The sequence below is a fragment of the Gallus gallus genome, chromosome 9 (genome assembly GCF_016699485.2).
Source record: "Gallus gallus isolate bGalGal1 chromosome 9, bGalGal1.mat.broiler.GRCg7b, whole genome shotgun sequence".
Lineage (NCBI taxonomy): Eukaryota > Metazoa > Chordata > Aves > Galliformes > Phasianidae > Gallus > Gallus gallus.
The window spans coordinates 4,966,247-4,993,302 of record NC_052540.1 but is presented as its reverse complement, the minus strand read 5'-3'; the positions used below and the strand labels follow the sequence as shown (position 1 = coordinate 4,993,302).

The 27,056-nt window shown below is 47.6% G+C and overlaps 1 protein-coding gene and 1 long non-coding RNA gene across 54 annotated transcripts in view; one reads left to right on the top strand and one right to left on the bottom strand.

Annotated features, from left to right (window-relative positions):
• The window catches only part of LOC124417089, a 102,109-nt gene that overhangs the window by 42,727 nt on the left and 32,326 nt on the right, over window positions 1-27,056 (top strand). For 31 of the 50 annotated variants that reach the window (XR_006930867.1, XR_006930878.1, XR_006930873.1 and 28 more), the window contains 4 exons: window positions 1,173-3,729; window positions 3,803-3,947; window positions 5,650-22,070; window positions 22,615-22,828. This is a non-coding gene — a long non-coding RNA (uncharacterized LOC124417089). Of the gene's footprint in view, window positions 1-1,152; window positions 3,730-3,802; window positions 3,948-5,649; window positions 22,071-22,614; window positions 22,829-27,056 lie in introns of all 50 variants that reach the window. The other 19 variants (XR_006930898.1, XR_006930893.1, XR_006930895.1 and 16 more) reach the window with 14 other exon arrangements.
• GPR35 (G protein-coupled receptor 35) lies at window positions 112-11,974 on the bottom strand. 4 transcript variants are annotated; one of them, XM_004937026.5, is made up of 3 exons: window positions 11,804-11,974; window positions 3,158-10,201; window positions 112-1,938 (listed from the first exon to the last, which is right to left on the bottom strand). In XM_004937026.5, the coding sequence occupies exon 3, from the start codon at window positions 1,761-1,763 to the stop codon at window positions 816-818; it is 948 nt and encodes a 315-aa protein (XP_004937083.2). In that variant the 5' UTR covers window positions 1,764-1,938; window positions 3,158-10,201; window positions 11,804-11,974; the 3' UTR covers window positions 112-815. The 4 variants fall into 4 exon arrangements, with proteins under 4 accessions (XP_004937083.2, XP_046754522.1, XP_046754521.1 ...); XM_046898566.1 differs by having other exon boundaries at window positions 112-10,434; XM_046898565.1 differs by having other exon boundaries at window positions 112-10,201.

The following is a 27,056-nucleotide window of genomic DNA, read 5'->3' as shown; positions in this document are numbered from 1 at the left end:
GCTTAGGCAGCAGAGGCAATGAGCTGTCCCCATCAGGGACAAGAGAGCAAAGCAGGTCCCGTCACCACTGGATCCTCCGATGTTTCCATTTAGCTCATTAAGAGGCAGTGCTCTGTGCCAATAATACAAATTTATTTATATTGGATACTTTGGAAGAATTTGTTGCTACTTTCTTTAGATAATTATTTACACTACAATGTAAATTCCATTTACAGAGTTGTCATTCCCACCCACCCCAGCTCTTTGGATAATATTTTTAATGCAGTTTGACTCAGATGCATTCAGTGTGAAGCTTTTTCCTCTATACGAGCAATTGCAGTTCCTTCTGACCCCATATTTCTACTGATCACCATTTTATCGCTGTCATACAGTCCAAACGATGCTGTAAACTTGACTAAAGCATCTGCTTCTGTGATTGGGTGGTTATTACTAAGAAAAGACATTTTTGACATAAAACCATCCACCTTACTTTTTCTGCAACGGTTTCGCTTTGAGATTTTTTTTTCCTTTTTTGATATTTCAAATAATTTCTGTTTCTTTGTCACAGCTACAGCTACATCAAAACTGGCCCAAGGTAGGGGGTAAACAGCAAAAACTTTTCCCACTGGTTGTACTTGCTGGGGTTTGTGGGGAAATGATTCTGTGATTCTACCTTACTCAAATTTGGATGAGGCAGAGAATTGTCAGTGATGATCTAGATTGTTGCATCAGCATCTGGACTGCTGTGGTTGTCTGAATGAGGGCTCATTTTCATGTCTGAATCTTTCCCATCAGCAGAAAGTCCCTCCATCACTCTCACACAAAAAGGGAGCCCTCTACATTTGGCTCTGATGTGTTATTCCTGGGAGCTGAACTTCAGCTGTTTCGCCTGAGTCAGATTTGGTCCTCACTAGCTTGGGAGACGCTTCCTGAAATTCCTTGTTTACAAAGTAGTAACAAATAGCATCCAGGCAGCAGTTTGTGTTGGCGAGGACCGAGGCAAGGTGAACAAAGTTGCTAACCTTCTGTATCGCGGGGCAGCTGGAGCTGAAGGAGTCCATTAGAAAGCGAAGGAGATGCCCAACATAAAGAGGCAAAAAGCATACGATGAACACAGCCATGTTTGCAATCACGATATAGACAGCCTTCCTGATTAACCTTTCCTTGTGGCAGTTCTCATTTTTCTTTCTCAGGAGCTCTGCAATGACTTGTGTGGAGCAGTAAATCACGACGATCAGTGGTATGAAGAACCCTCCGATAATAGCGCACAGCGTGATGACGGAGGGCTTGACAGAAGATTTCTCAAAGCAAAATTTATCATGCTCTCGGCTTTCTACCATTTTAATGAGGGAAATTGCACAGATGATGATTATCCAAAGAAATCCAGATGCAAAAGCTGCCTGCAGCGGTGACCGCAGTGCTTTGGCTTTCAAGGGATACTTGATAGCCACGTACCGGTCGGCTGCTACAACAGTGATGATGCCGATGCTCATTAAGCGGTTTATGAAATAGCCACCTTCCAGAATCAGACACCATCTGTCCGCCTTCATCTGTTGGAACTGGGATAACATTTTAAAAGGTAAAGTAAAGAGCAGCAAGCAGTCAGCCACGGCCAGGTTGACCATGTATACTCTGGTTTCTGTCCACTTGCTGAGCTTGCAGCAGAACACCCATAGCGCCAACACGTTCAGCAGAATGCCCAGCAGCAATAATGGGATGTAAACACACAGCTGGACAAGCGGAAAGTTTTCGTCAGCTGTGATATTGCAGCTGCTCTGGTTCATTTTGGAGATATTAAGAGGCACAGTTCCTGGAAAAGCAGTTTGTATTTTTTAGAAGCTAGACTGTGACTGAATCGGTGATTAATCTAGATAGTACTTCGTGGGCCTCAGAGATTTACCAGCAGCGAAAATGAGACCGAGCAGATGATGCTGCAGAGCTGAACTGTCTGCAGGGCACCTGGTGGGAAGAGAGAGGATGGGACGTGAGCCTGGTCAGCTGTGGAGGGGCGAAAAGCAGTTCTCACTGCATCCCACGCAGGGCGAATGGCTAGCAAAAGGCAAGGCTGGAGAATGATTGTGCTTCTGTTTTGGGCTAGATCCAGATGAGCCAGAAGTGGATATCCTGCAGCTGAGAGTTATGTGAACTGTTACAGCTCATTTGGCAATGGGAAGGGGATGCCTAAACTTGGGTCTCATCCCTCCCGTCATAGTGGTGCTCACAAGAAGCCAGCCAGCATCCTCACTGTACAGTATGCTCTGGGAGATGTGCTGCAAAGAGACAGCTGTCCTCTCCTTCGATCCTGTGCTGTCATCACTTCTTGTTAGTGAAAAGAGCAATTATTCATCTATCTCTCTTAGCTGCCGTAGAGTCCTATAGTTCGTCATGACATTTTGTAGTCTGCGGCAAGAATCAGAGAGAGATCTGTGGGCTGCATGCTGTCTTTCAAGGATTGTGAAAGTTGGTCTTAATCTCTGAAGTAACAGAGCAATCTGCCAAAGTGCAAGAAAAAAAGGCATGGCAAGAGATGCAGTCAGCAGCCATGTGAAATACAGTGGTGAGCTGAACATGATCTGGTGGGTGTTTTTTTCACCCAACGGGCCATGCTGCTCCTTGCCTTCCTGCTTTGGAAGAGTTAATGCAGGATTATATTCTGTGCTGCCCTGCGAGACATGGTCACAAAAGCCCTGGGAGGTCTGAGATGTTTGTGGATTTTCCCTGTGAGGGAAACATGGCTCTGTGTGTGCAGATTCTCTAGGATCCAAAGCATCCAGGCTAAGCCATCTCTAGGGCAGTGCTGCAGCCTCTGCGGGAGCTGCAGCTCTCAACCAGCTTTGAAAATCATGCTGCCAAGCAATCCTTCTGTGAGAGAACGTGCACTGTGGGTACCTGCAGCAGCTCTGTGTTTTGGACGCGAGGAACATTTTGAGACCAGAAAAAATAAGGGAAATGGGTAAGTTGTAATAGACAGTGGGGAGATTTAGCAAAGGTGTAGGCTGCCCGTTAGCATCCACAGCATGTCTACCGTGGCTAGTATCAAAATGAGATTTGCAAATGCACAGGCTCCAGCCCTCTCCCAGTTTCTCCACCACCACCTGGGTGTCCCACCATGGATGGAGAAAGGCAGTGCCTTACAGAGCTCCAGTAACCATGCCAACAAATAACCAGGATGAATTACCTGCTCGCTCGCTGTCCTTGGAGAGGTCGAATGTTCCTCGAGTCTGGTTGTGGTGCAGCATGCAGCGTGCTGAGCCCTCCCAGCAGTGCTCCCAGCATGTGACCAGTGAGGTGTTCTGCGATGACCACTTGAAGGTGATTGTGGCAACAACAATGCTGGTGGAGGAAGCATCCCCACCCCTCCCCAGTGCATTTCCCCGGGGCAGAGCTTCCTCTGCTGCTGCCGCTGCCATGGCTCACACCACCCCCTATTGACTGAGAAGCCCATGTAGTAGCCCTGTGGTATAGTGAAACATTCATCTACCATGTGGTCCTGCAGACGTTCCTCTGGCGATGGAATGACTTCGGGTTTTTCCTTCAATTCACTTTCCAGTGCCCAATGCCTCGCTGGCATCCATCAACCTTTCTCGCCCAACAGGCTGTGCGTGCTGCCCGAAGAGAACATGTTGTCCTGGAGGGTCCCTGAGATCCTCTCTCTGCTGCCTGATGCTCACTGCGCTGAGCCCCACGACAGAGCAGCCTCGGTGGACTCCTGGTCCCATTCACCCAGCTGTGGGAGTGCTGAAGTCTAAGGTTTGCAGACAGTTTTGCATTTGTCAGAAGTGTGTTTCAGTCTGAATCACAGCAATACTCTTCTCTTCCACAGTTCTTGTCAACCAGTAATTCTGAGAAAACCTGGCACTGTGACCCTTTGACCCCGGAATTCACATCTGCCCTGTGATGAAGGCACCTCCTGGCCACGGGCTCCATGATAGCCATCCATTGTAAGCCCACCTGCAGGAAGAGCTCAGGTGAGTGGCTCAGCAGGCTCAGAGGCTATTGGTACCTTGAGTTGCTGTCCTGGGCAAACCCTTCCAACTTTCTGCTTCTAAGATCTTAAGACCTGCTTCCAGGTCAAAGAGTAGCTTCTGGAGTATTTGTGCATTGTCTGTCTGTGCATTGCAAATCAGCCTCTGAGATTTACTCCTTGCTACTATAATGTTGTTATAGAGCTTGGCTTAAAGTCTTCTCCCGAGGCTTCCCATTCTGCCTCTTCACAGATCTTACAAGCAGTTGCTGTCCTATTAGTACACCCAGCTCTTTGATCCCTAAATGATATCAGTTCCATGTCACAATCCTTGTTAGTAGTTTCATTTTCAACATCATCCAGCTCCTGAATTTTGATAGCATCATCACTGCACAGGAGCCACTTTGTGGACAACACCTGAGGAATGTGCACACTCCTACTGCACATGGCAAGGCATCACTACCAGTATTAACCATGAGAAGTCAATGTCAATCCTGGAGCTCAGCTCATGGCATCTCTCCAGCACCACACTTCTCATTCACAGCTTGGTGCTGGGATCATCCCACACCAGGTGAGGGCAGCTGCTTCCCTGCCAGCCCAGAGAGGCTTCCAGGGAGGGATAGTGTCTCCAGGCACAAAGCAGGTGGCTGTGGACAGCAAGTTCACTGGGATATGGCAGAGCAGCTCAGCATCACTTACCAGCTTCTTTCTTGGTGGCAGAAGACAGTGTGGCAAAATATTCTTGAAAATTAAAGCACCAGTCATTTCTGACATTTATTTTTTGTTCCTTCATGCTTAATGTTATTCAGATACTTGAAACTGCAGTTTTCAGGTCTGGGCATAGTAGTGCAGCTGTTTGCCAGACCCTTCCCATCTTGCCCCCACCTACAGATGGTCTTTGCCCCGGCCCTCTGTTGGCTGACTTGCCGAAAAGCCTTGTTTCTGCTTTGAGATTTCTTGTGTCAAATTCTTCAAAATGCTGGACCTCTTGGATTGCTCATCTTTACAGAAAGCTGAGACAGAGCAGTCAGATTTTAGGTCATGCCTGCAGAACTTTTGTTGTTTGTTTCAACAGCAGCACTGGGTGATTTGCTCCCTTCTGCTTGTGATTCATGTGTGTGAGCAGCTTTTTTTGTTTATGGAGAGGATGTCTCCTGACTGTTTAAATACCCATTGCCCTGATTTTTTGCTGAGAGCTACTTGATCTTTACACTTCCTGAGCTCTAAGTCTTATTTCTGTAGTGAACAATCACTTTTTCCTTCCTCTGTAAGCTGTGCCTGGTGTCTGACTTGAAGCTGATCCGCAGCCAAACAGAGCCCTCCCCGGGTGCTCACCCATGCTCCTGGTGCAGCTCTGCTAGCTCAGGTGTGCAAGGCCTGGCATGTGGCAGCAGGACAGGGCCTGGGGGAAGGTGAGGGAGGTACCAGCATCCCCTCCCCACATGCAGCAGGACACCGCCTTGCCCTGCTGCATTCAGGCTCCTCAAGCTTCTTGCCCAGTGTCTTTCCTTCTCTGATTTTCTAATGGGAAGAAGCGACACTTCAACAATAGTTGTTGACCCAAATGAAATTATAGGTCTGGGAGCAGAATGCATTGGTGCTATTTTTAGCATGGGAAGCCTGTGAAACAGCAGTTTTAATTGCAGCAGCCCCATGTTGTGAGTGACCCTAGTTGCTGAGTCTGCTTCCCCTTTCTCTGTCCTCAGAGCCACACAGGAACAAACGGTGGCAGATAACACACTCACAGGCTGCTTTGTGCTGTAACCCAGCTTTAACCCTCCAGCCACACCAACACTAAGAACCAACACTGAAGGGCTCAGCTTGTCTCTCTCCATCCCTTGGAAACTGCTGGGTAATGCTTGTGTTTGGATGTTTAAATGTTAGTGTGATTACCCTTTTGTTTGAAATAGCAATGTTTATGCACCTCAGTTCATGCACCTGCAGGGGACACAGGAATTTACGTAGGGTTGGTTCCAAACAACTGGTGGGAAGATTCACAGGTGCAGTGCCCTACAAAACTATGGGATCCTGAGTGTGGTGGATGTCTCAGTGAATGTAGATGTCAGAATTAGTGGCTATGAATCATAGAATCATAGAATCCTTAGTGTTGGAAGGGACCTTTAAAGATCATCTAATCCAACTCCCCTGCACTAATAGGGGCATCCATCAGGTTGCCCAGGGCCTGTACCAGCCTTGCCTTGAGAGTCTCCAGAGTCAGGGCATCCACCATATCTCTGGGCAGCCTGTTCCTGTGCCTCACCGCCCTTACCATAACAGACTTTTTCGTTATATGCAACCCAAATCTCCCCTCTTTAAGCTTGAAACCATTTCCCCTTGTTTTATCACCACAGACCCCGCTAAATAGTCTACTCCCTTCTTTCCTGTATCTCCCCGTCAGATACTGAAAGGCCACTATAAGGTCACCTCGCAGCCTTCCCCTCTCCAGGCTGCACAGCCCCAGCTCTCTCAGTCTGTCCTTGTAGGAGAGGTTTTCCACCCCTGGGATCATTTTTGTGGCCATCCTCTGGATGTGCTCCAGCAGGTCCATGCCTCTCCTGTACTGAGGACTCCATGAATAGGAGGGTCTGGATGAACTGAGAGCCATCAGTCGTGCAGAGAGGCCGTGAAGCCAGCCCTGACTGGACCTGCAGACGGTGGGATCAGAGCCAGCCCAGATTTCCTGATGGCATCCATCTATTCTTCCTCCATCCCTGCCCCTCCCATCTGGCTCCTCACCTCCTACTTTGGCCCCTTTGGTAGCCTTTTAGGAAAGAAACAGCAATGTAGAAGTGCAGTGGAGCACTGCAGTTTTCAAAGAAATTTTAAAATGTATTTAAAGGCCGTGTGTGGTCTAACAGTGTCCAAGTCATATGCAAAAGCAACATGTGACATGGCAGTAAGGGTTAGAGAACCCACATCTGAGACCAGTAAGCCTTTCCCAGTAAAACCTGATACAAAGGGCTCGTGCTGACGTTAGGACACATCACCTTGTAGAGTAAACGTGGTTTGCACACTGTTTCCACTGCTTCTACTTTTCCTTCTAGCAAAAGGACATCTCCTTTTTGTACCAACAGGCTGTTTTTTGTACCAACCAGTTACAAGCCTCCTTAGGCTTTACAAAAAGCTTAGCAAAGTGCCAGCCCTGCTTGTTGGAGCTACTGAAAGGCTGCAGCTGCTGCTTCCTGCTGTTGTTACCCAGACTCCTGTGCTGGGAGATGGCAAAGGTTTGTGCATCACCACGTTATCATCTTCATGAATTGCTCCTCCAATGGACACCATAGAGAGTTTTGTGTCATGCTGTAGGAAGGTCAGGGCCCAGCAGACAGCAGTGTGCCATGCAATGCAGATGCAGCCCTGGTCACTCTACAAATTGTTTTCAGAAGAAGCTTGATGTGGGTGGGGTTTGCGAGGACTTTCTGTGGAAGTTGTGGTAGAGCTGTGGCTGAAGGCTTCTCAGAACTGCCTTGTGTGATGAAACGTTGTTTTGGTTTTGGGAAGTCCCAGCATGAGACTGGGATGACTTTGGCAGATACGATCTGTGGATTTTCAAAGGGCATATTTTGGTTTATTTCGGAGACCCAGTTGGCAGAGTCCCTCGGGAGGCAGTTCTAAAGGACAGAGGAGTCCAGGAAGGCTGGATACTCTTCTGGCATGAAATCTCGAATGCACAGGAGCGGGCTGTCCCTGTGTGCCACAGATGAGTGAGCGGGAAGAAGGCCAGCCTGGCTGAGCACAGAGACATGGAGCAGAATGAAGTCCTTGTAATCCAAGGGGAGGTTACTTGTGACCTGCTACACCATTTGAGCACACACAGATCTGTGGGGCCAGGTGGGATCACCTTAGGGCAGGCATGTCCAACCCGTGGCCCACAGCCCACACGGGGCCCAGCACAGCCCATCCTGTGGCCACCCCCCACCCCACACCATCATGGCAGCAGCTCTGCCCCTCCAACTGGCATGACCTGGTCCCAAGCATGCACCCATAGCTCAGTAACAACACCAGTGTCCTACCAGCGCTGTCTGGGCTCAAACCAAGGCACGGGGAGGGCACAGAGCAGTGCTAACCCAAGTGACAGCAAATAATTGTTTGTATTTTGATACACTGGTTAAGCACAGTCCTGAGAACAGAGAAAAATATGCAACCGTGCTTTCCATTCTGATACAGGAATTTGAGAATAGGTTTCAAGACTGCTGAAAAAAATCTTCAATTTTTTTTAATATATTCACAATTCTGTTTTCAGTTGACATAAATCACATTACCTGTGATTTTTCAAATGGAATGTATAGAGTTGTAATCAGACATTCAAGTCAAGGAAAAATCTGATCATGTCTCCTCCAGACCTGGAGATCTCTCCACGAAGGTGTTTTGAGGAGTGTGGCACTCCGGCTCCTGTTCACTGCTGGTGAAAATGCATGGCTGATGGTGATGACTATGATGAGAAATAGTGTTTTGTAGCTGAGAATTTGCTCTGTCAAATAGTGTTACTGTGCTCCTTGTAGCTGTTGTAGTTTCCATCGAAACAAATAGGAGATGTTACTTGTGGTGCAACCTATGTATATGCAGCTTGAGACAATTCCTCTTCACTCAGTGCAGCCCACGCAAGCCAAAAGATTGGACATTTGTGGACTAAGGTACAGAATGAGCTGCCAGAAGTGCTCACCAAGCCACTGTCAATAATTTACCAGCAGTCCTGGCCAACTGGAGAGATGGCAGTTGACTGGAGGTTAGCTAATGCAGAGCCCATCCACAAGAGCAGGCAGAAGGATCAGGGGAACCAAAGGCCAGTCAGACTGAATGTGAGCCAGCATCCTGGTGATAGCTGCAGGCAATGAGATTTTACAGCGTGGCGGAAACTACCACTGTACTGGCAAATCCTTTTACACAGATGTATTAGGCTTGGCATTGTACTGGAGTGGCTTTTCCCTTATTTTAATGACCAAAAATTACAGTAGTAGAAGTGGCTTTATACATTGCTGTAACAGAGCTAAGTTTCTTATGTTAAGCTTCATGATATGTACAACAAAGTGCATGGTCAAAACAATGGCTTTGTCAGCTATTCTCTGTACCGTGGGGATCTCTCTATTGACAAGGAGACACCCGGACCTGTGATCCAACTATTGAAGGCAATAATCCGAGCCACATTTAAGTGTGAGAGCAGCGGGACAAAATTCAAGTTACTATCAAATCCATTTCTACAGAAATGCCCATACCCAGAGCAATTGCAAGTGGTCCCATTCCCTCTGCCTCAGAACCTGTGCAGCAGTTTGGTCTCAACATCTATAGTGCAGTGTCCTTTTTCTATGTTATGACTTGATCTGTGGGTTGCTGCGACTCTTGGCTTTGGTTCACTTTAGACCTCACTGATATACAAGCGGGGAGCAGAGAGGGAAATTCCTGACTTTCCTTGGCTGCAAAGTAATAGCAGAATGCATCAAGGCAGCAGTTGGAATTGGCTAAGCACGAAAGGATCTGAATAGAAGCCCTAACTTTTGAGAGCAGGTGACAAGCTCCAGCAGCCTCCGCTGCGAGCCGCAGGATCAGTGCAATGTAGATCGGTGAAAAACATAAGATGAACACACAGAGATTCACAGAAATAATGTGGATTGCTTTCTGGATTAGCTTGGTCTCATGGAGGCTGCTGGCCATCTTCTTTCTGAGACATCTGATGGCTTGTATGGAACAAAAAATGATAATCCCTAGGGGAATAAAATACCGAAAGCAAATGGAGAATGATGTTAAATATGCAGGCTGAGTAGAATGTTTCTGAAAGCAATATTTTTCCCTCTCTTTTTTAAATAACGTGCTGAAGTAGGAATAACCTATTTGCATTATCCAAAGAAACCCACAGATACAGGCTGATTTCAGTGGGGATCGAAGAGCTTTTGCTTTCAGAGGGAACTTGATTGCAATGTATCGATCGATGGCAATCAGCATGATGATGAAGATGCTCATAGGACTGTTTGTAAAATATATCATCTCTATGGAAAAACACAGCTTGTCTATGGGATGTTCGTTCTTGGTAAAATAGATCAGGAAAGGCAGGGCGAAGAGCAGGGAGCAGTCTGCAACCATGAGGTTGATCATGTACACCCGGGTCTCAGTCCATCTCTTGAGTTTGCAGCAGAAGACCCAGAAGGCGATGGTGTTCAGCAGGAGCCCCAGAATAAGGACTGGGATGTAGACAATCAGCTGAAATAGCATGATGGCATCCTGCACCGCGCTGCTGATTGTTGTGCAGTTCTTCAGGGTGGCCATTCTCTGCAAGAAAAGGGTGCAGGTGACAGACCAAGCTTGGGTACAAGTCACCTGGGCCGGGTCCCACAGCAGTGCCCTCAGCCATGGCTCCACGGCTCCTGGCTCCTCTGCACCGCGTGAGTCAGGGCTGTGGGTGGGACAGGGTGGCACACAGCTCTCCTGGGGCCCTGCACGTGCACAGGAGTTGGGTTTTTGGGGATGCAGACCTGCAGGGGCTCAGTGGCTCTTCACAGCAGCTAAAAAAAAACAGAAGCAAACCTCTCCTGCAACTACTGTGGGCCAGCAACCCATCTGACTGCAGGCCTGGCTTGTCCACCCTACATCCACCTTCTCACAGTTTTGGTAACAGCAGAGGGTCTCCAAAGCAGGACGATGACATGTAGTCCCTTATCTCTGCCACTTCTGTGTTTTTTAGAGACCCATTGACTCTCTTGCTTTAGGACAGCTCCAAGCAGAGCTGGGCAGCATCCCAGCTTTGCTTTACTGCAAAAGCCACCCGATGGGTTTGTTGGGTCTTGCTATGCCCATGGACCCACACAAGGACTCAGGTCCTTCCAGCTGTGGGACAGCTCTGGTGGCTTTACTCCTGGACCGCAGCTGCAGGCTGGAGCACAGCGTGTGCCATGGGCACTGCCACTCCTCCTGCAGGCTGCAGGAGATGTATGGCTTGGCACCAGGAGGGGAAAATGAGCACATGTCTGATCTCAGCCTTCAACATAGGAAGCCAAAATGTTGCCAGAGCAGAAAACACAAATCCAAGATTCTAGCCTATCTCCTGCTGCTTCTATAAATAGGTCGGGGCATCTGCTACTATCCACTACCAGCAAAGACCACGGAGGGTGAATCAGACTCAGACTGCAGTTACAAAAAAGCACAAAAAGAAAACAGTCAGATTCTCATCATCTGTTGTAGATACATTGCCTTATAAGTCAGTGGCTTTTAAGCCCTAATATCTAAACTGTGGAGAAACACTCTGACTGCCTGAACTACATGGACTTTTTTTAGTGCCCAAGACTGGAAGTTGGATCCGGCAATGCCAGAAGAAAGCTCAGCACCTGCCCCAGTGCCAGAGCTGGGGTGGTGTTACAGAGACACGACTTTCAGAACGGAATTTATGGAAGGGCTGACATGCAGCCTGTGTCCTGGCTCCTGTGAGCTTCCAGCTTCCCAGATCCTTGGCTGCACAGTGCTAAAATCCACCCTACAGCTGTTCCCTGGCAGCCTACTGTCACCATCCTGCAGTGGAAGTGCTGCTTTCTGCTTGCAAATAGCTGCCCCACCTAGCAGCTGAGCCCCTGAATCCTTCACGTGAGTGCTGAGCCCGCAGCAATCCCCTGGTCCCATGCCTCAGTGTGCCCAGAGCAGGGCGTCCCCTCACAGAAGGTGCATGGAGAGGAGTGGTACATGGCCACAGCATGGGATGAAGACCTCCCTGGATAGCACATCTGGCTGCCAAACAGCAGAGCAGATCTGTGAAGGCAGGAGGAGACTGAGGCACCTTCATACCTCTGCTACCAAGTGGGGAGCCATGGGCATTGCTTTGTGAAGGAGCTCAGGAAACAGAGCACACTGCCACACATCTGTGCAAGAAGAATTAAAAGTTACCTGCTTCCTGTGGGGCTGTCCTCGGGTCGGGTCTTTGGGCACGTCGCAGTGACTCAGGAGATGCCAGGGCTGTGGGTGCTGCGGGGTGATGCTGTGCTGGGCAGAGCTGCCCAGGAGTCTGCTGCTGACAGCTCGGGAGCGCTGAAGCACAGCAATGAACTCTTGTTCCCCAAAAGTGCTTCATTTACCACCTCCTCTTTAGGACGGCCGAGTCTCTGGTGCCCTCTGTTGTTCCTCTCCCATCAGCTCAGTGCTTCACCACCATCTGTTTTTGCACCCAACCTGCTCTCCCTCTGCTTCCATGCACGCGAGCAAGCAATTAAAATTTAATATTTTCAGTGGTTTGAAAACAAATCCTTTATAAAATAAAACCCACAATGGTTGCAAATTGCCCATTTGGCAGCAGAAGGACCCCCTGGGAGCCCAGCATCCCCTGCTGCCTTGGGTGTGGATGCAGAGCAAGCAAGAGGGAGAGGCGGTGGCTTTTCCTGGGGGGCACATCAGTGCTTGTACACCTGCAAAGGTGGGCTCAGAGCAAGGGTCCTGGCATGTTGCTCTTTGGTTTTTTTTTGCAAGATGGAGGTAGATGTGGTGGGACCACTTGTCTTCTGCATGGTGCTTCTTTACCATGGCGCATGGATGTGATGGGAAAGGCCACACCAGAAATGGCAGTCATGGCCAACCAGGCACAGGTGGGAGACACTGGCATGGAGGGAAGAGTTCTGTGGGTGTCAGGAGGTGGTGAAATCGTGCAAATAGGCGGGGAGGGCTCAGGACACAGCAGGACTCCCTCACAGCAGTTCCTGGTGCTCTGCTCTCTTCAGGCAGTGCCTGGGCAGCACTTGGCAGCAGTTACTGAGATTTGTCAGTGTTTAGAAAGAAAAAAATCCTTTCTTAGGCAGCAAAGAAGAACACACAGGGGATCATCCCACCGCCCCCCACCTCCACCCCCCCTTCTGTTCTCCCCACTGACTTTTCTGGGCTGCTGACTCGTAGCACAAATGCATTATACCCATGGAAACGAGAGAGATGACGGTGGGACGTGAGATGCCAGCAGGGCAAACCTGGGGTCCAGCCTGGCACCATCAGATTGTTTTAATGCAAGCAAGCTGAGATACACCATGAGATAAAGCACAGTACAGACTTTTTGTTTGTTTGTTTGTTTGTTTTTGGCTTTTGTGTTTTAGATTGAGTTGACTTTAGTTGCAACCTGGAATAAAACAGGGTGACATACACGGGCCACCCTTCTTCCCATAAGAGCGACACATGGAGGGAAAGGGAACATGTTAATGCACTGCCCTTGCAGACTCACCTTGACATCTCTATGTAAAACAATTTATCAGCTTAATACAAACATGGAGTAGAAATTGCATCTTAACAATGATACACATAACAAAGCTCTCCTTGGAGTGAAAGGGGGATGGTTATCCCCGTAACGGCGCAGCCATATCTTCTCTTGACACTGTAGAATTTGTTGGTTCCGCTGTGGTTTCTTTTTGTTTAGTTTTTCCTTTCTTTAGTAAACGTGTGTCTGCACAGAACGCGTTTGCGTTGTTTTGGCAGTGCTGGACTTGGGCAGCAGGATGGCTTCCTGGAACTCCTTGGTCACAAAGTAGTAGCAGATGCTGTCCAGGCAGCAGTTGGACGTGGCAATGCACCGCGTCATGGAGGAGAAGTTCTTCACAAAGTGGTTGAAGGAACAGGTTTCAGTGTGCTCTGTTACAAGCCTGGCAATGACTATGAGGTGGGACGGCAGAAAACACAGCAGAAACACAACCAGATTGGCATAAATGATGTAAAGAGCTTTCTGGATTGACTTCTCCTCCAGTGCGTTTGTCTTCAGCTGTTTCTTAAGGTTCCTGATGATTTCTATGGAACAAAAGGTCAAGGTTGCTAATGGAAGAGTGAAAATGAAGAAAATGGAGAGCAGTATCAGAGCGGTGGGCTTGCTGGTGTCGTACTGAAAGCAGAAGTCAGCATATCTCTGCTGAAAGTTTAAGATGGTTCCAGTGGTGACGGCAAGCCACAGGAGCCCACACAGAAGAGCAGCTTTGGATGGAGACCTGAAGGCCCTAGCTTTCAGGGGGTGCTTTATGCCGAGGTACCGATCGATGAAGATAAATGAAATGACGTAGATGCTCACTACCATGTTGATGAAGTACATTGCCTCTATAAACTGGCAGAGTTCATCTCGGACCGAGTTTTTCCAGATCAGATATGCCATGAAAGGCAAGATGCAGATGACAAAGAAATCGGCAAAGACCAAGTTGATGGCGTACACCTTGGTTTCTGTCCACTTCTTTATTTTGCAGAAGAACACCCACAGGGCAAGGACATTAAAAATTGCTCCAAAAAAGAAAGTGAGGATATATATAGCAAATTCAATGAGACGAACATGGGGATTCACCTGTATGTCTGTGAGATTGCAGCTCTTGGACTCATTCATTGTCCTGGTATGTGGATGGCATGTGATGGTCTGAGACCTGAAATGGGGAAAAAAATGGTAAGACCCTCCTACCTCTCAATACATGCATGGTTCCTATAAAAAGGGCATTTAAGGAAATACTAACTCTGTTATAAATGTGAATTTGAGTGTACAAGATTGGCTTTCTCAGGCAGCCTGTAGTGAGGATGCACCTCTGTCTCAAGCTCTGTTTATGTTTACTCAGTTTATGAGTAAATATCTCTGGGAGCACTTCCAACAGGACACAGCAGGCAGCCTCAATTAGATAGGAGCTGTTGAATGAGGGGAGGGAATGACACACAAAAGAGAACACATGAATACCAGGACAACCTGTGATAATGTCAGTAGTAATTCTCTAACCCAGCCTGTGCAGATGAGGCAAAATGATTCAGAGTTGGTTTTAAGACAGGCAGGGACTGAAGCAGCCAGCACTAAGTATGCATAGCCCATGAGCAGAAACTCTTCTAATGGGTCTCCTGGCCCAGGACCTGCTGCTCCTGCTCCCAGCTGAGGAGAACAGAGCGGAATCTGAGTCCTGAAGGCATGACAAAACCCAAAGGGAGTGAGTGAGGCATGCTGCTCTCATCCTCCCTGCAGGGAAGGAAGGATTGAACAAACGTTAAACCTATTCATTCCAGAAGAGAGTACAAGTCTGCAGATGTAAAGCAGAAAGACTTACCCAAAAGAGGAAACGCTGGTGCGTGACAAGGAGCTGCACATACAGGCATAAGTGTTTCCTTCTCAGGGCAAGCACCCTGGGAAACCCATGAGACATAAGAATAGGTCCTGAGCCTCTGTCACATTGGCTGCCAGATGGTTCACGGCAGTGCTGGTTGTATGAAGAGCTGATAAAATCAGCTATCATCAGGCTCCATCCTATGCAAAGCTGCTCTGTGTGTCCTGCACACAGGGCTTTCTCTGAATCAGTGATGCAGCGGAATTTCTGCTTACGTCTCAGTGCACGTTGGAAAGAACATAACCTTTTATTTTTAAAGCAAGATTATACCAATCTACTGGGAGAGTGAAATGGTGGGCAATTTGGTGAAATCCTCAGAGATGCATGGGGACACTGTGACAGCAGAGCCCCAGTTAGGCAGTTATTTGCCCCTGAGAACAACACAGTTTGTGCTCAGATGGTGAGGGTGCTGCCTCCAGCATTGGGCTGCAGGTCTGCTCACTGATAAATGCACAAATATCTCAAATGCTGGGGGGGTTAGACAAGCGTCCTGGACACCAGCAGACATCAACGTGACTCCTGCACAGAGCTCTCACATGGTTACTGCGTGCTCAAGTCTGGGTTTCCCAACAGAGATTGCTGCTTGCTTCCTGCTAGCTGTCACCCGAGGAAAAACCTCTCTGAACCTCAGTAAGTAGCAGCAGGGAAACACCTTCCTCCATGGTGCAGCTGCTATGTTAAGCTCACCACATCTTTGCAGGTGTGGCTGATGCCCAGGTTGCTTTAGGTTGGCCGTGGTGTGCACGGTGTGCAGCCTCCGTGCTGAGGTACAGCACAGGCAAACCACCAGTGTGCCCTGCAGCGTGAAGGGCTCTGGCTGACATTGGCTTTGGAGCTGGAGGTGTTGTCCCAATGCAGTTCCCAGCGACCTGCCCTGTAGCTCAGGGCTTGCAAGTGTTGCTGGCCAGGAGCTCTCAGGCTGCGGGAGGAGGGAGGAAACTGGCAGAGGGTGTGAAAGCAGACCAGACAGCACAGAAGAAGTATGGGTGAACAGTAAGCTTCCTCAGAGAGATGCTGTGTGATAAACTAGCACATCCTCCAGCTGCTGAAAATGCTTAAGGTGGGTCAGAGGCGATGAGGTGATGGCTGTGGTACCGGAGCATCTCACTGCTCCTGCAGGAGTGGGAGCAGGCTGGGCCCGGAGGGAGAACATCACAGCACAGCAGTGTGTCTGCCACAGGCTGAGGTAGGCTGGGAAGCTGGGAGGTGGGAGCAAGACCCAGGCTGGGCACATTTTTCTGCAGCTCTTCCCTGGCCTTGAGCAGGGAGCTCGGAGAAAGCAATGTGAGACAGAGGCTGGGGACACAGCAGGTGTCACAGCAGTACCGTGGTGGCCAACACCCAACTGGGGTGACAGTGAGAATAGCTTAGTTTCTAGCCGCCACTTGCTGTTAGAAAGCAACCTGCAGTAAGCACAGGAAAGGAACATCTCGGCAGTACAGGTGCTGAGCAGGACCATGTGCAGCAGCATCTGTGCTCAGTCAGAGAAGCCAGGCACTGAACTTCCTCCACACCCTCCCCACCACAGCAGGCCCCTGAGCATGGAGAACAAGACAACAAGACAGGGTGAAGTTACCTGTGGATGTAAAGTCACAACAGGTTCTGGCGGCAGTCTAGCAGGAGTGGGGCCAGAAGGGCTGTGGTCAGGCACACATGATGCACCTGAACTGACAGCTCGCAAGTACTTGAAGGCTTCTATAGTAACTCCTCCTCCTGCGTGAGAAAGGATCTCATATCTGCTTTTTTCTGAAAGATAAGATCATCTGCTAGCTGTAATGCTTTCCATGAGGATTCGTTGCCTCATCACTTGGTACTGATTAGAAGTGTGGTCACTGGCTAGCTGGTGTGCTCAGTAAATGCAGAGCTGGGCTGCTGTGCTGACAGCCAGGAAGGTGCAGCATCTGTTACTGGCTCACTCGAGCAGCTGGAGGTGCAAGGCCATCCTTGCGCAGCCCTAGGCAGTTCAGTGCATGGCACAGGCAATCCGTGGGGGGAAAACATCTCGCAGCCTCCTTAGACGGATGTTTGTTGCATGGGGCAGTGGTGCAGCAGGAGATGGCTGTGATGGCAGGGCTCCAGCTGCTCCCCTGCCTTCAGGCTGGCCCTGGGCCCGGGGGGCTCCACCATGGGCTTGAGGCAGAGCTTCACTTGTCAGATCCTGCTCTGGCAGAAGTGGATGAGGGAGAGGCAGCTGTAAGCCCCAAAGGGCCCAGAGATGGGTTGTCTAACTGGTGGTAGCACTGAGCATGCCTTAGGGCTGGTGGGGAATGGGCTCACTGCCCACTGACCCTCAGTACCCGACCAGCCGTAACGCTTCTTTGGTGCAGGGCTGCTGTTGATGGTTGGCTGTTCATAAGAGGGCGCGCAGGGTACTCCACCTGCTCAAAAAGTGGGTGCCCTGGGGGTGCAGATCAGGGCACCCAACAGAAGGTCATGGAGATGAAACCCACTCACACTGCTCCACTTATGTGGAGGCTTACACACCTTGCATTCACCCCATAATAAGCACAGAGATGTGCTGAATGGAAGAAGGCACAGGGGAAGGGAGCAAAGGGTTCCCTGGGGGTTCAGGGTAGCAGTGGGCTTCAGTGTCTGGTAGAAATGATGCAGTGGAAACTATCACAGCAGGGTAATTTCCTTCCATGAGAGACTTGTTGATAAACACGTTTGTGTCCGCAGAGGGTAAGAAACCAGTATGAAAATGAGTCATCCAACTGAGGGTTGGTTCTGTAGGATCTCAGTCTGGAGCCAGACTGCTCCTTTGGGGCCGGGGGTGTTGTGCCCACGGCCCCCTGTGATTGGGCACCCAGTGTTTGCACTGGCAGTGCAGCAAGTTAAGCTGTTGTAAAGAGTCTTATGAGGCACAGGACACGGCCGCGTTGCCACATATGCACCTCTACACATAGATCCTGCTGTTTCAGTTAGCAGCAGAACGATGACACCAGGCTGAAAGGAGCAGTTTGCTGTAGCTGTGCTCACCATCCACCAGTCCCAAAGAGGCCTCCTCTCCAGCCAGTTGGGCATAAGTGCACTGCTTTCCCCTGCTGCCTGTGTTTGTGAGAGAAGCAAAGCCTTCAGCCTTGGCCATCTCCATGCTGATGGTGCCCACGCTCCCCCCGATGTGTGTGCTCAGGCATGAACTCTGCCATGCAAAGTGGCACAGGATGGGCAGTGACTCATGGGTTGCACAGCTGTCACCCACCTACAGGTGGCTGCGGCTGCCTCACTGCATGGTGGGGAGCTCCTGCAGGATGAGGAACTCTCACAGTGTGGGCACGTGTCCTGTCCACGGGTCTCCCTTTGGGGTCCTGAAGGCCATTTTGGGGAGAAGCCCTGTCTATCATGAGGCGCAGTGCAGTGCAGGGCCAAGGGACAGCCTGCACCTGGGGTCGGTGACCCACTGTGACCTCACGACAGCCCTGGTGCTAAGGAGAACTGCTCTGAGCTGAGGAGAACAGGGAGCTGCTCCCCTAGGAGCCAGAAAACGAGCGAGCTTGTAAACATGCTGATCAACACGCTGAGGTCACTGAGCCTAGAAGGCCTTTGAGTTTTCTATTGAAAACATCACGAACTTTTCTCTGTTAAACCAGTAGAAAAAATAGTGCTGGCCATTGGTCAATAGTGTGGTCACTGCTATGTACTTTGCAGTCACAGAACTGCTCTGCCCTATGCTGCCATCCATGGAGGGTGGGTGTAGCAGAAATGCTAAGCCATGGCTTGAAGCAGTGATTGCGGACCTGCTGGAAGGCAGGGCCAACCCAGGGGAGTTCAGGTGCATGCAATGTACCTGAGTGACTGGAAGGGTGGAGCCAGGATGCACCCCTCCCCAGACCTCATTTAAGGGCTGGTATAGGAGGTGAAGGTACCTTGCTGGAGATCCCTGCATCCCTGAGGTCTTCTAAAGGTAAGCTGATTTTTCTTCTTTTGTTTCTGCATTCTCAGCTGCTGCTACGCTTGGGCTTGTTCTTACTTGCTGCAATCTCAAACTGTGCCACCCTGCTATTATTGCTGTACTTTCCATCACATTATAGCCTTACAGCACTGCAGTGGATCTGCTGGGTTGGTTGCCAAACAAGAGGCTTCAATCTCAGCTCCTACAAATTCACAGCAATAAGACTTTTCCCTGTAGGAGCTCTGGTCCTTTGAGGGCACCCAAAAAGGCCTTACAAGCTTCCCATCCCTATAGCAATAGATTACAACTCAGACTATAGCCATCGTCTGCCCAGAGGACAGTGATGAGGGACAAGGCTTTTTGCCTGCTGCCCAGGTGAGCTTTACTAGGGGCAGTCTGCCTGTTCCAAGATATGGACAACTTCACTGCAAGAAACAAAACCAGAAAAAATTGACTCTTTTTTTCATTAAAGACCTTCTCAGCTCTTCTTCACATCTTCATCAGCCTCCTACCACATCCCAGGATGGAAGGATGCTAGCACAGATTACATCTGTCTGTACGTTGATAAAATATAGTGCACTACGCAAGACGAGGTGGTGTGGTTTTGGTTGTGGTGTGAAACAGGAGGAACACCTACGTGGGATGATGCCAAACATCATGTGACACACTTGAGTGACCTTTGATCATACCACCTTTAACAAGGCAGCAAAGCAGACACCCTCAACCCTATTTTTTTTTCTGGTTTCCTTCCCACATTTCAACCATGAAGATTTCAGTCCTGTGTCTATAGTCCAGAAGGCCACATTGTGGTGCCTTCATTTGGATGTAGAAGGACTTTGCCGTGGCTGGGTGATGATACCAGCCAAGGACAACAGATAGTTTTTCCTCACGGTGCATGCTAGTAAGCATTCAATATAATCAAGCTCTCTAATTAGAATAACTAGATTCAAAGCAAGTAGTGCTGCCTTGAGCCTGCTGGGTGGCACACACTGTAAAGTGTAATAGGTCAGTGATCAGACTGACTGGTAAGCTCTGCATGGTGGCTTTTTAGAGTGAAAGACTAAGTTGTTCACATCTGTTCTGCTTACCAGCACAGGGAAGCATGCATCTAAATATCTACTGTTCTTTTTTTTTCTGGAGCTGCACTGGGTGTGCACGCAGTGAGTACAAGAGAGTAGCAGAGAGCGTGGATGTGGCAGGTGGGCACAGCCTCAGAGAGAGGCACGCATCCCCTCTGCATGGACACAGCGTGGGGAAAACGTGACTGGGGAAGTTCAGCTCTACACTCTGCTGCTTGGATGTGTTGGCTTCCAGAGTCACTGAGGCCCATGTGTGTCAGCACTGAGAACTGCAGGCAGCATGACACAAAGCCATGGACCTCACACCACCATTGGCTGCTCTCCCTGTTCCCTTCCTAAAATCAAGACAGCTTTGTCAGCGTAGACATGGAATCTCATGTGAAGACCTCTGCACTTCATAGAAAGAACGGACGATACTCAACAGGAAATGTGGTGAGGATGATGCTGTCCAGCTGATAGGGCTGCTCGCTGTGAGCTGCAGGATCCAGGGAGCGTGCAGTGCTGGGAAGAGCAAGCAAACTGCAGTGTGCTGGATCCCATGGAGCAAGGAACTGGAGCCTGGGGCTTTGTGTGCCTTGCTCTGACACCTCACCTGTGTGAGAGCCTTTGACCACAGCTTCTTACTCAGGAAAGCAGCAAATTTCCCCTCATTTCCCTTGTGTGAAAGTCTGTCTGCAAAACATGTTTGAGATGCAAGCGATACGGACAGCGAGACAGCAGATGAACACGTCATGACCTCAGTGCCATCGGCTGCCTGTTGGGGGCAGGGCTTTCCTTGGTGTGCTGCTAAAAGGGACTGCTAAGTGTGCCCAAGCTTTGCTGCTGTAATAGTCACAGCAGCCTCTTATTTGGGCTCCTGACCCTTCTCCTCTTCCCACTGTCCTTTGTTTAGAATAGCCATTCATTGCAGTATTGGTGGTTTGGGGGCAGGAAAACTCTCATGGGCAGCTGAATGTAGAACCATCCCATGAGTTTTCTTGTCTGGGGACAGCCAAAGGAAAAGTCCAGGAGGAGAATGGGGGGGCAGCAAGAGAGCTGTCTTAATTCCACCTAAACATCCCAGACTGTCTGTGTGATGTGTATGTACAGCAGCCTGGCTAACACACTGATAAGGAGAGCAGAAACCACCGCCACCCTCCCCGGGTTTACCCCAGGTGCCCTATTTCCTTTGACATAACTAAAGTTCACATACCCACACTGCAGGCTGTGCTCCTTGCACTGCTGCAGATCCCCACTTTCACTCTTGGGCAGACTTCTCATACAGAAACGGTTGGTGCCAGTAAGCCTGACCAAAAACCACGCTGCGTGCTCAAGGCAGGGAAGCTATCAGCTCAGCTTGGTTACGTGCTTAATTCAATGGATTGTGGTTCCTCCTTTCCCTTCCTCTCAGTTATGTTTCATTGCAAACCTTTTCTCACAGGAAACCTCTTGCCTTGCTCTCCTGATTCCTGCTCGCTGAATTGCTTTTCCTCTAAACCGCTGTAGGTCTTGGTCTTGCTTTCAGTCTGTTGAGGAGCAGTTAATTAACACTACTGTTTTTCTAATCATTCTGTTAGGCGCTGGAACAACTGGCCGTGCTCAGAGGAAAACAGCACTGTTAGCAGCACAGGGTTTTGCTGGGGGGACCTGCAGCCTCTCGAGGACTTGGGCAGCCCTGCAGTGTGTGGGCAGCAACGTTTCCCGTGACATTTGGATGCTTGCTGCTCTGTGGTGCCAAGCCCCTGCTTAGAGCAATAGCACGTCCTGCAGAGCAAGGAATTGGCCCTACTACTGCAGGAGGGTTGCAAGCCACGCTGGGGATGTTTTTACGCCTTGCAAATGCAAAGCAATCCAGCCCAGAATAACCTGGGGTTCAAAACGCCCAGCTCTCCAAACGGACTCTTGGCATCGCTGCCATCAGCCAAAACCTGGCACAAGAAGCAGAACCAGACCTGCTGCAGCCGTGGGCTTTCAGTGGGTTACAGATTCTTGTGCTTCAAGAAAATAGTGCCTCCAGAGTGGCTGGAATTTGTACCAGATGTGCAAAAATGTGGCTGAGCTGGGGAACTTTTCTTCCACTCAAGAGTTATGGTGGGCTTGCTGCTGATCTCCCCTTGGTAAGTGAGAGCAAGTTACAGAGTTAGGGTATTTCAGGATAGGTGTTGAGGATTGGAATGCAGCAGTTCAGAGCTCTGGGTTTGGCTGGATCATTGCTGGTGCCTGGAGCCAAAGGGCTTTGCCCGCACCAAAACTGCACTCCTTGCACCCAAGCAGAAGGGCATTGCTCCAGAGAACTGCCACAGAGGAGTGCTTAGGATGATAACAAACCATTCAGGGCAGCACTAGGAGAGCCATGTCCACGGCACGTGGGTGCCCTTCACAGGGAAAGGGGCAGCTGGTGCCAGCTAAGCGTGGGCACCTCATGGTTGGCTTGGAGAGCAAAGAAGTGAGCAAGTGGTCTGCTAACCTTACACGTGGCAGCAGCCCAGCAGAGGCTCTGCAATGTGTGTCCTTTCCCCATTCTGAAGAAGTCATTCCTGTAAAGGTCTGCAGCCCCCTGAGTGCATGGGGCACATTGGCTTTTAGCACACTTACAGAAGCCTTAATGGGTTTCGAAAGAGAGAAGAAAAAATGAATTAACATTCTCCTTTCTTTTCACAGCCCATTATGTGCCCTCTCTGATGATCCATGCTGTGACCTGTCATAAGGCAACTAATGCAAAGGTTAATGGAAGGAAAATGCCTAATAAGTGAATCCCTTGGACTTGGAGGGAGACAATGGAGTGGGATCTCTCCTGGGAAACATCTTGTAACTATGACTGATGGGAGACCAGAAATTTCTTAAGGATCTTGACCCTTATACTACTCTATACCAGGTGGGTGTGGGTTGTATATAGGGGTGTATGTATATAGGGGTGTATGTATATAGGGGTGTATGTATATAGGGGTGTATGTATATAGGGGTGTATGTATATAGGGGTGTATGTATATAGGGGTGTATGTATATAGGGGTGTATGTATATAGGGGTGTATGTATATAGGGGTGTATGTATATAGGGGTGTATGTATATAGGGGTGTATGTATATAGGGGTGTATGTATATAGGGGTGTATGTATATAGGGGTGTATGTATATAGGGGTGTATGTATATAGGGGTGTATGTATATAGGGGTGTATGTATATAGGGGTGTATGTATATAGGGGTGTATGTATATAGGGGTGTATGTATATAGGGGTGTATGTATATAGGGGTGTATGTATATAGGGGTGTATGTATATAGGGGTGTATGTATATAGGGGTGTATGTATATAGGGGTGTATGTATATAGGGGTGTATGTATATAGGGGTGTATGTATATAGGGGTGTATGTATATAGGGGTGTATGTATATAGGGGTGTATGTATATAGGGGTGTATGTATATAGGGGTGTATGTATATAGGGGTGTATGTATATAGGGGTGTATGTATATAGGGGTGTATGTATATAGGGGTGTATGTATATAGGGGTGTATGTATATAGGGGTGTATGTATATAGGGGTGTATGTATATAGGGGTGTATGTATATAGGGGTGTATGTATATAGGGGTGTATGTATATAGGGGTGTATGTATATAGGGGTGTATGTATATAGGGGTGTATGTATATAGGGGTGTATGTATATAGGGGTGTATGTATATAGGGGTGTATGTATATAGGGGTGTATGTATATAGGGGTGTATGTATATAGGGGTGTATGTATATAGGGGTGTATGTATATAGGGGTGTATGTATATAGGGGTGTATGTATATAGGGGTGTATGTATATAGGGGTGTATGTATATAGGGGTGTATGTATATAGGGGTGTATGTATATAGGGGTGTATGTATATAGGGGTGTATGTATATAGGGGTGTATGTATATAGGGGTGTATGTATATAGGGGTGTATGTATATAGGGGTGTATGTATATAGGGGTGTATGTATATAGGGGTGTATGTATATAGGGGTGTATGTATATAGGGGTGTATGTATATAGGGGTGTATGTATATAGGGGTGTATGTATATAGGGGTGTATGTATATAGGGGTGTATGTATATAGGGGTGTATGTATATAGGGGTGTATGTATATAGGGGTGTATGTATATAGGGGTGTATGTATATAGGGGTGTATGTATATAGGGGTGTATGTATATAGGGGTGTATGTATATAGGGGTGTATGTATATAGGGGTGTATGTATATAGGGGTGTATGTATATAGGGGTGTATGTATATAGGGGTGTATGTATATAGGGGTGTATGTATATAGGGGTGTATGTATATAGGGGTGTATGTATATAGGGGTGTATGTATATAGGGGTGTATGTATATAGGGGTGTATGTATATAGGGGTGTATGTATATAGGGGTGTATGTATATAGGGGTGTATGTATATAGGGGTGTATGTATATAGGGGTGTATGTATATAGGGGTGTATGTATATAGGGGTGTATGTATATAGGGGTGTATGTATATAGGGGTGTATGTATATAGGGGTGTATGTATATAGGGGTGTATGTATATAGGGGTGTATGTATATAGGGGTGTATGTATATAGGGGTGTATGTATATAGGGGTGTATGTATATAGGGGTGTATGTATATAGGGGTGTATGTATATAGGGGTGTATGTATATAGGGGTGTATGTATATAGGGGTGTATGTATATAGGGGTGTATGTATATAGGGGTGTATGTATATAGGGGTGTATGTATATAGGGGTGTATGTATATAGGGGTGTATGTATATAGGGGTGTATGTATATAGGGGTGTATGTATATAGGGGTGTATGTATATAGGGGTGTATGTATATAGGGGTGTATGTATATAGGGGTGTATGTATATAGGGGTGTATGTATATAGGGGTGTATGTATATAGGGGTGTATGTATATAGGGGTGTATGTATATAGGGGTGTATGTATATAGGGGTGTATGTATATAGGGGTGTATGTATATAGGGGTGTATGTATATAGGGGTGTATGTATATAGGGGTGTATGTATATAGGGGTGTATGTATATAGGGGTGTATGTATATAGGGGTGTATGTATATAGGGGTGTATGTATATAGGGGTGTATGTATATAGGGGTGTATGTATATAGGGGTGTATGTATATAGGGGTGTATGTATATAGGGGTGTATGTATATAGGGGTGTATGTATATAGGGGTGTATGTATATAGGGGTGTATGTATATAGGGGTGTATGTATATAGGGGTGTATGTATATAGGGGTGTATGTATATAGGGGTGTATGTATATAGGGGTGTATGTATATAGGGGTGTATGTATATAGGGGTGTATGTATATAGGGGTGTATGTATATAGGGGTGTATGTATATAGGGGTGTATGTATATAGGGGTGTATGTATATAGGGGTGTATGTATATAGGGGTGTATGTATATAGGGGTGTATGTATATAGGGGTGTATGTATATAGGGGTGTATGTATATAGGGGTGTATGTATATAGGGGTGTATGTATATAGGGGTGTATGTATATAGGGGTGTATGTATATAGGGGTGTATGTATATAGGGGTGTATGTATATAGGGGTGTATGTATATAGGGGTGTATGTATATAGGGGTGTATGTATATAGGGGTGTATGTATATAGGGGTGTATGTATATAGGGGTGTATGTATATAGGGGTGTATGTATATAGGGGTGTATGTATATAGGGGTGTATGTATATAGGGGTGTATGTATATAGGGGTGTATGTATATAGGGGTGTATGTATATAGGGGTGTATGTATATAGGGGTGTATGTATATAGGGGTGTATGTATATAGGGGTGTATGTATATAGGGGTGTATGTATATAGGGGTGTATGTATATAGGGGTGTATGTATATAGGGGTGTATGTATATAGGGGTGTATGTATATAGGGGTGTATGTATATAGGGGTGTATGTATATAGGGGTGTATGTATATAGGGGTGTATGTATATAGGGGTGTATGTATATAGGGGTGTATGTATATAGGGGTGTATGTATATAGGGGTGTATGTATATAGGGGTGTATGTATATAGGGGTGTATGTATATAGGGGTGTATGTATATAGGGGTGTATGTATATAGGGGTGTATGTATATAGGGGTGTATGTATATAGGGGTGTATGTATATAGGGGTGTATGTATATAGGGGTGTATGTATATAGGGGTGTATGTATATAGGGGTGTATGTATATAGGGGTGTATGTATATAGGGGTGTATGTATATAGGGGTGTATGTATATAGGGGTGTATGTATATAGGGGTGTATGTATATAGGGGTGTATGTATATAGGGGTGTATGTATATAGGGGTGTATGTATATAGGGGTGTATGTATATAGGGGTGTATGTATATAGGGGTGTATGTATATAGGGGTGTATGTATATAGGGGTGTATGTATATAGGGGTGTATGTATATAGGGGTGTATGTATATAGGGGTGTATGTATATAGGGGTGTATGTATATAGGGGTGTATGTATATAGGGGTGTATGTATATAGGGGTGTATGTATATAGGGGTGTATGTATATAGGGGTGTATGTATATAGGGGTGTATGTATATAGGGGTGTATGTATATAGGGGTGTATGTATATAGGGGTGTATGTATATAGGGGTGTATGTATATAGGGGTGTATGTATATAGGGGTGTATGTATATAGGGGTGTATGTATATAGGGGTGTATGTATATAGGGGTGTATGTATATAGGGGTGTATGTATATAGGGGTGTATGTATATAGGGGTGTATGTATATAGGGGTGTATGTATATAGGGGTGTATGTATATAGGGGTGTATGTATATAGGGGTGTATGTATATAGGGGTGTATGTATATAGGGGTGTATGTATATAGGGGTGTATGTATATAGGGGTGTATGTATATAGGGGTGTATGTATATAGGGGTGTATGTATATAGGGGTGTATGTATATAGGGGTGTATGTATATAGGGGTGTATGTATATAGGGGTGTATGTATATAGGGGTGTATGTATATAGGGGTGTATGTATATAGGGGTGTATGTATATAGGGGTGTATGTATATAGGGGTGTATGTATATAGGGGTGTATGTATATAGGGGTGTATGTATATA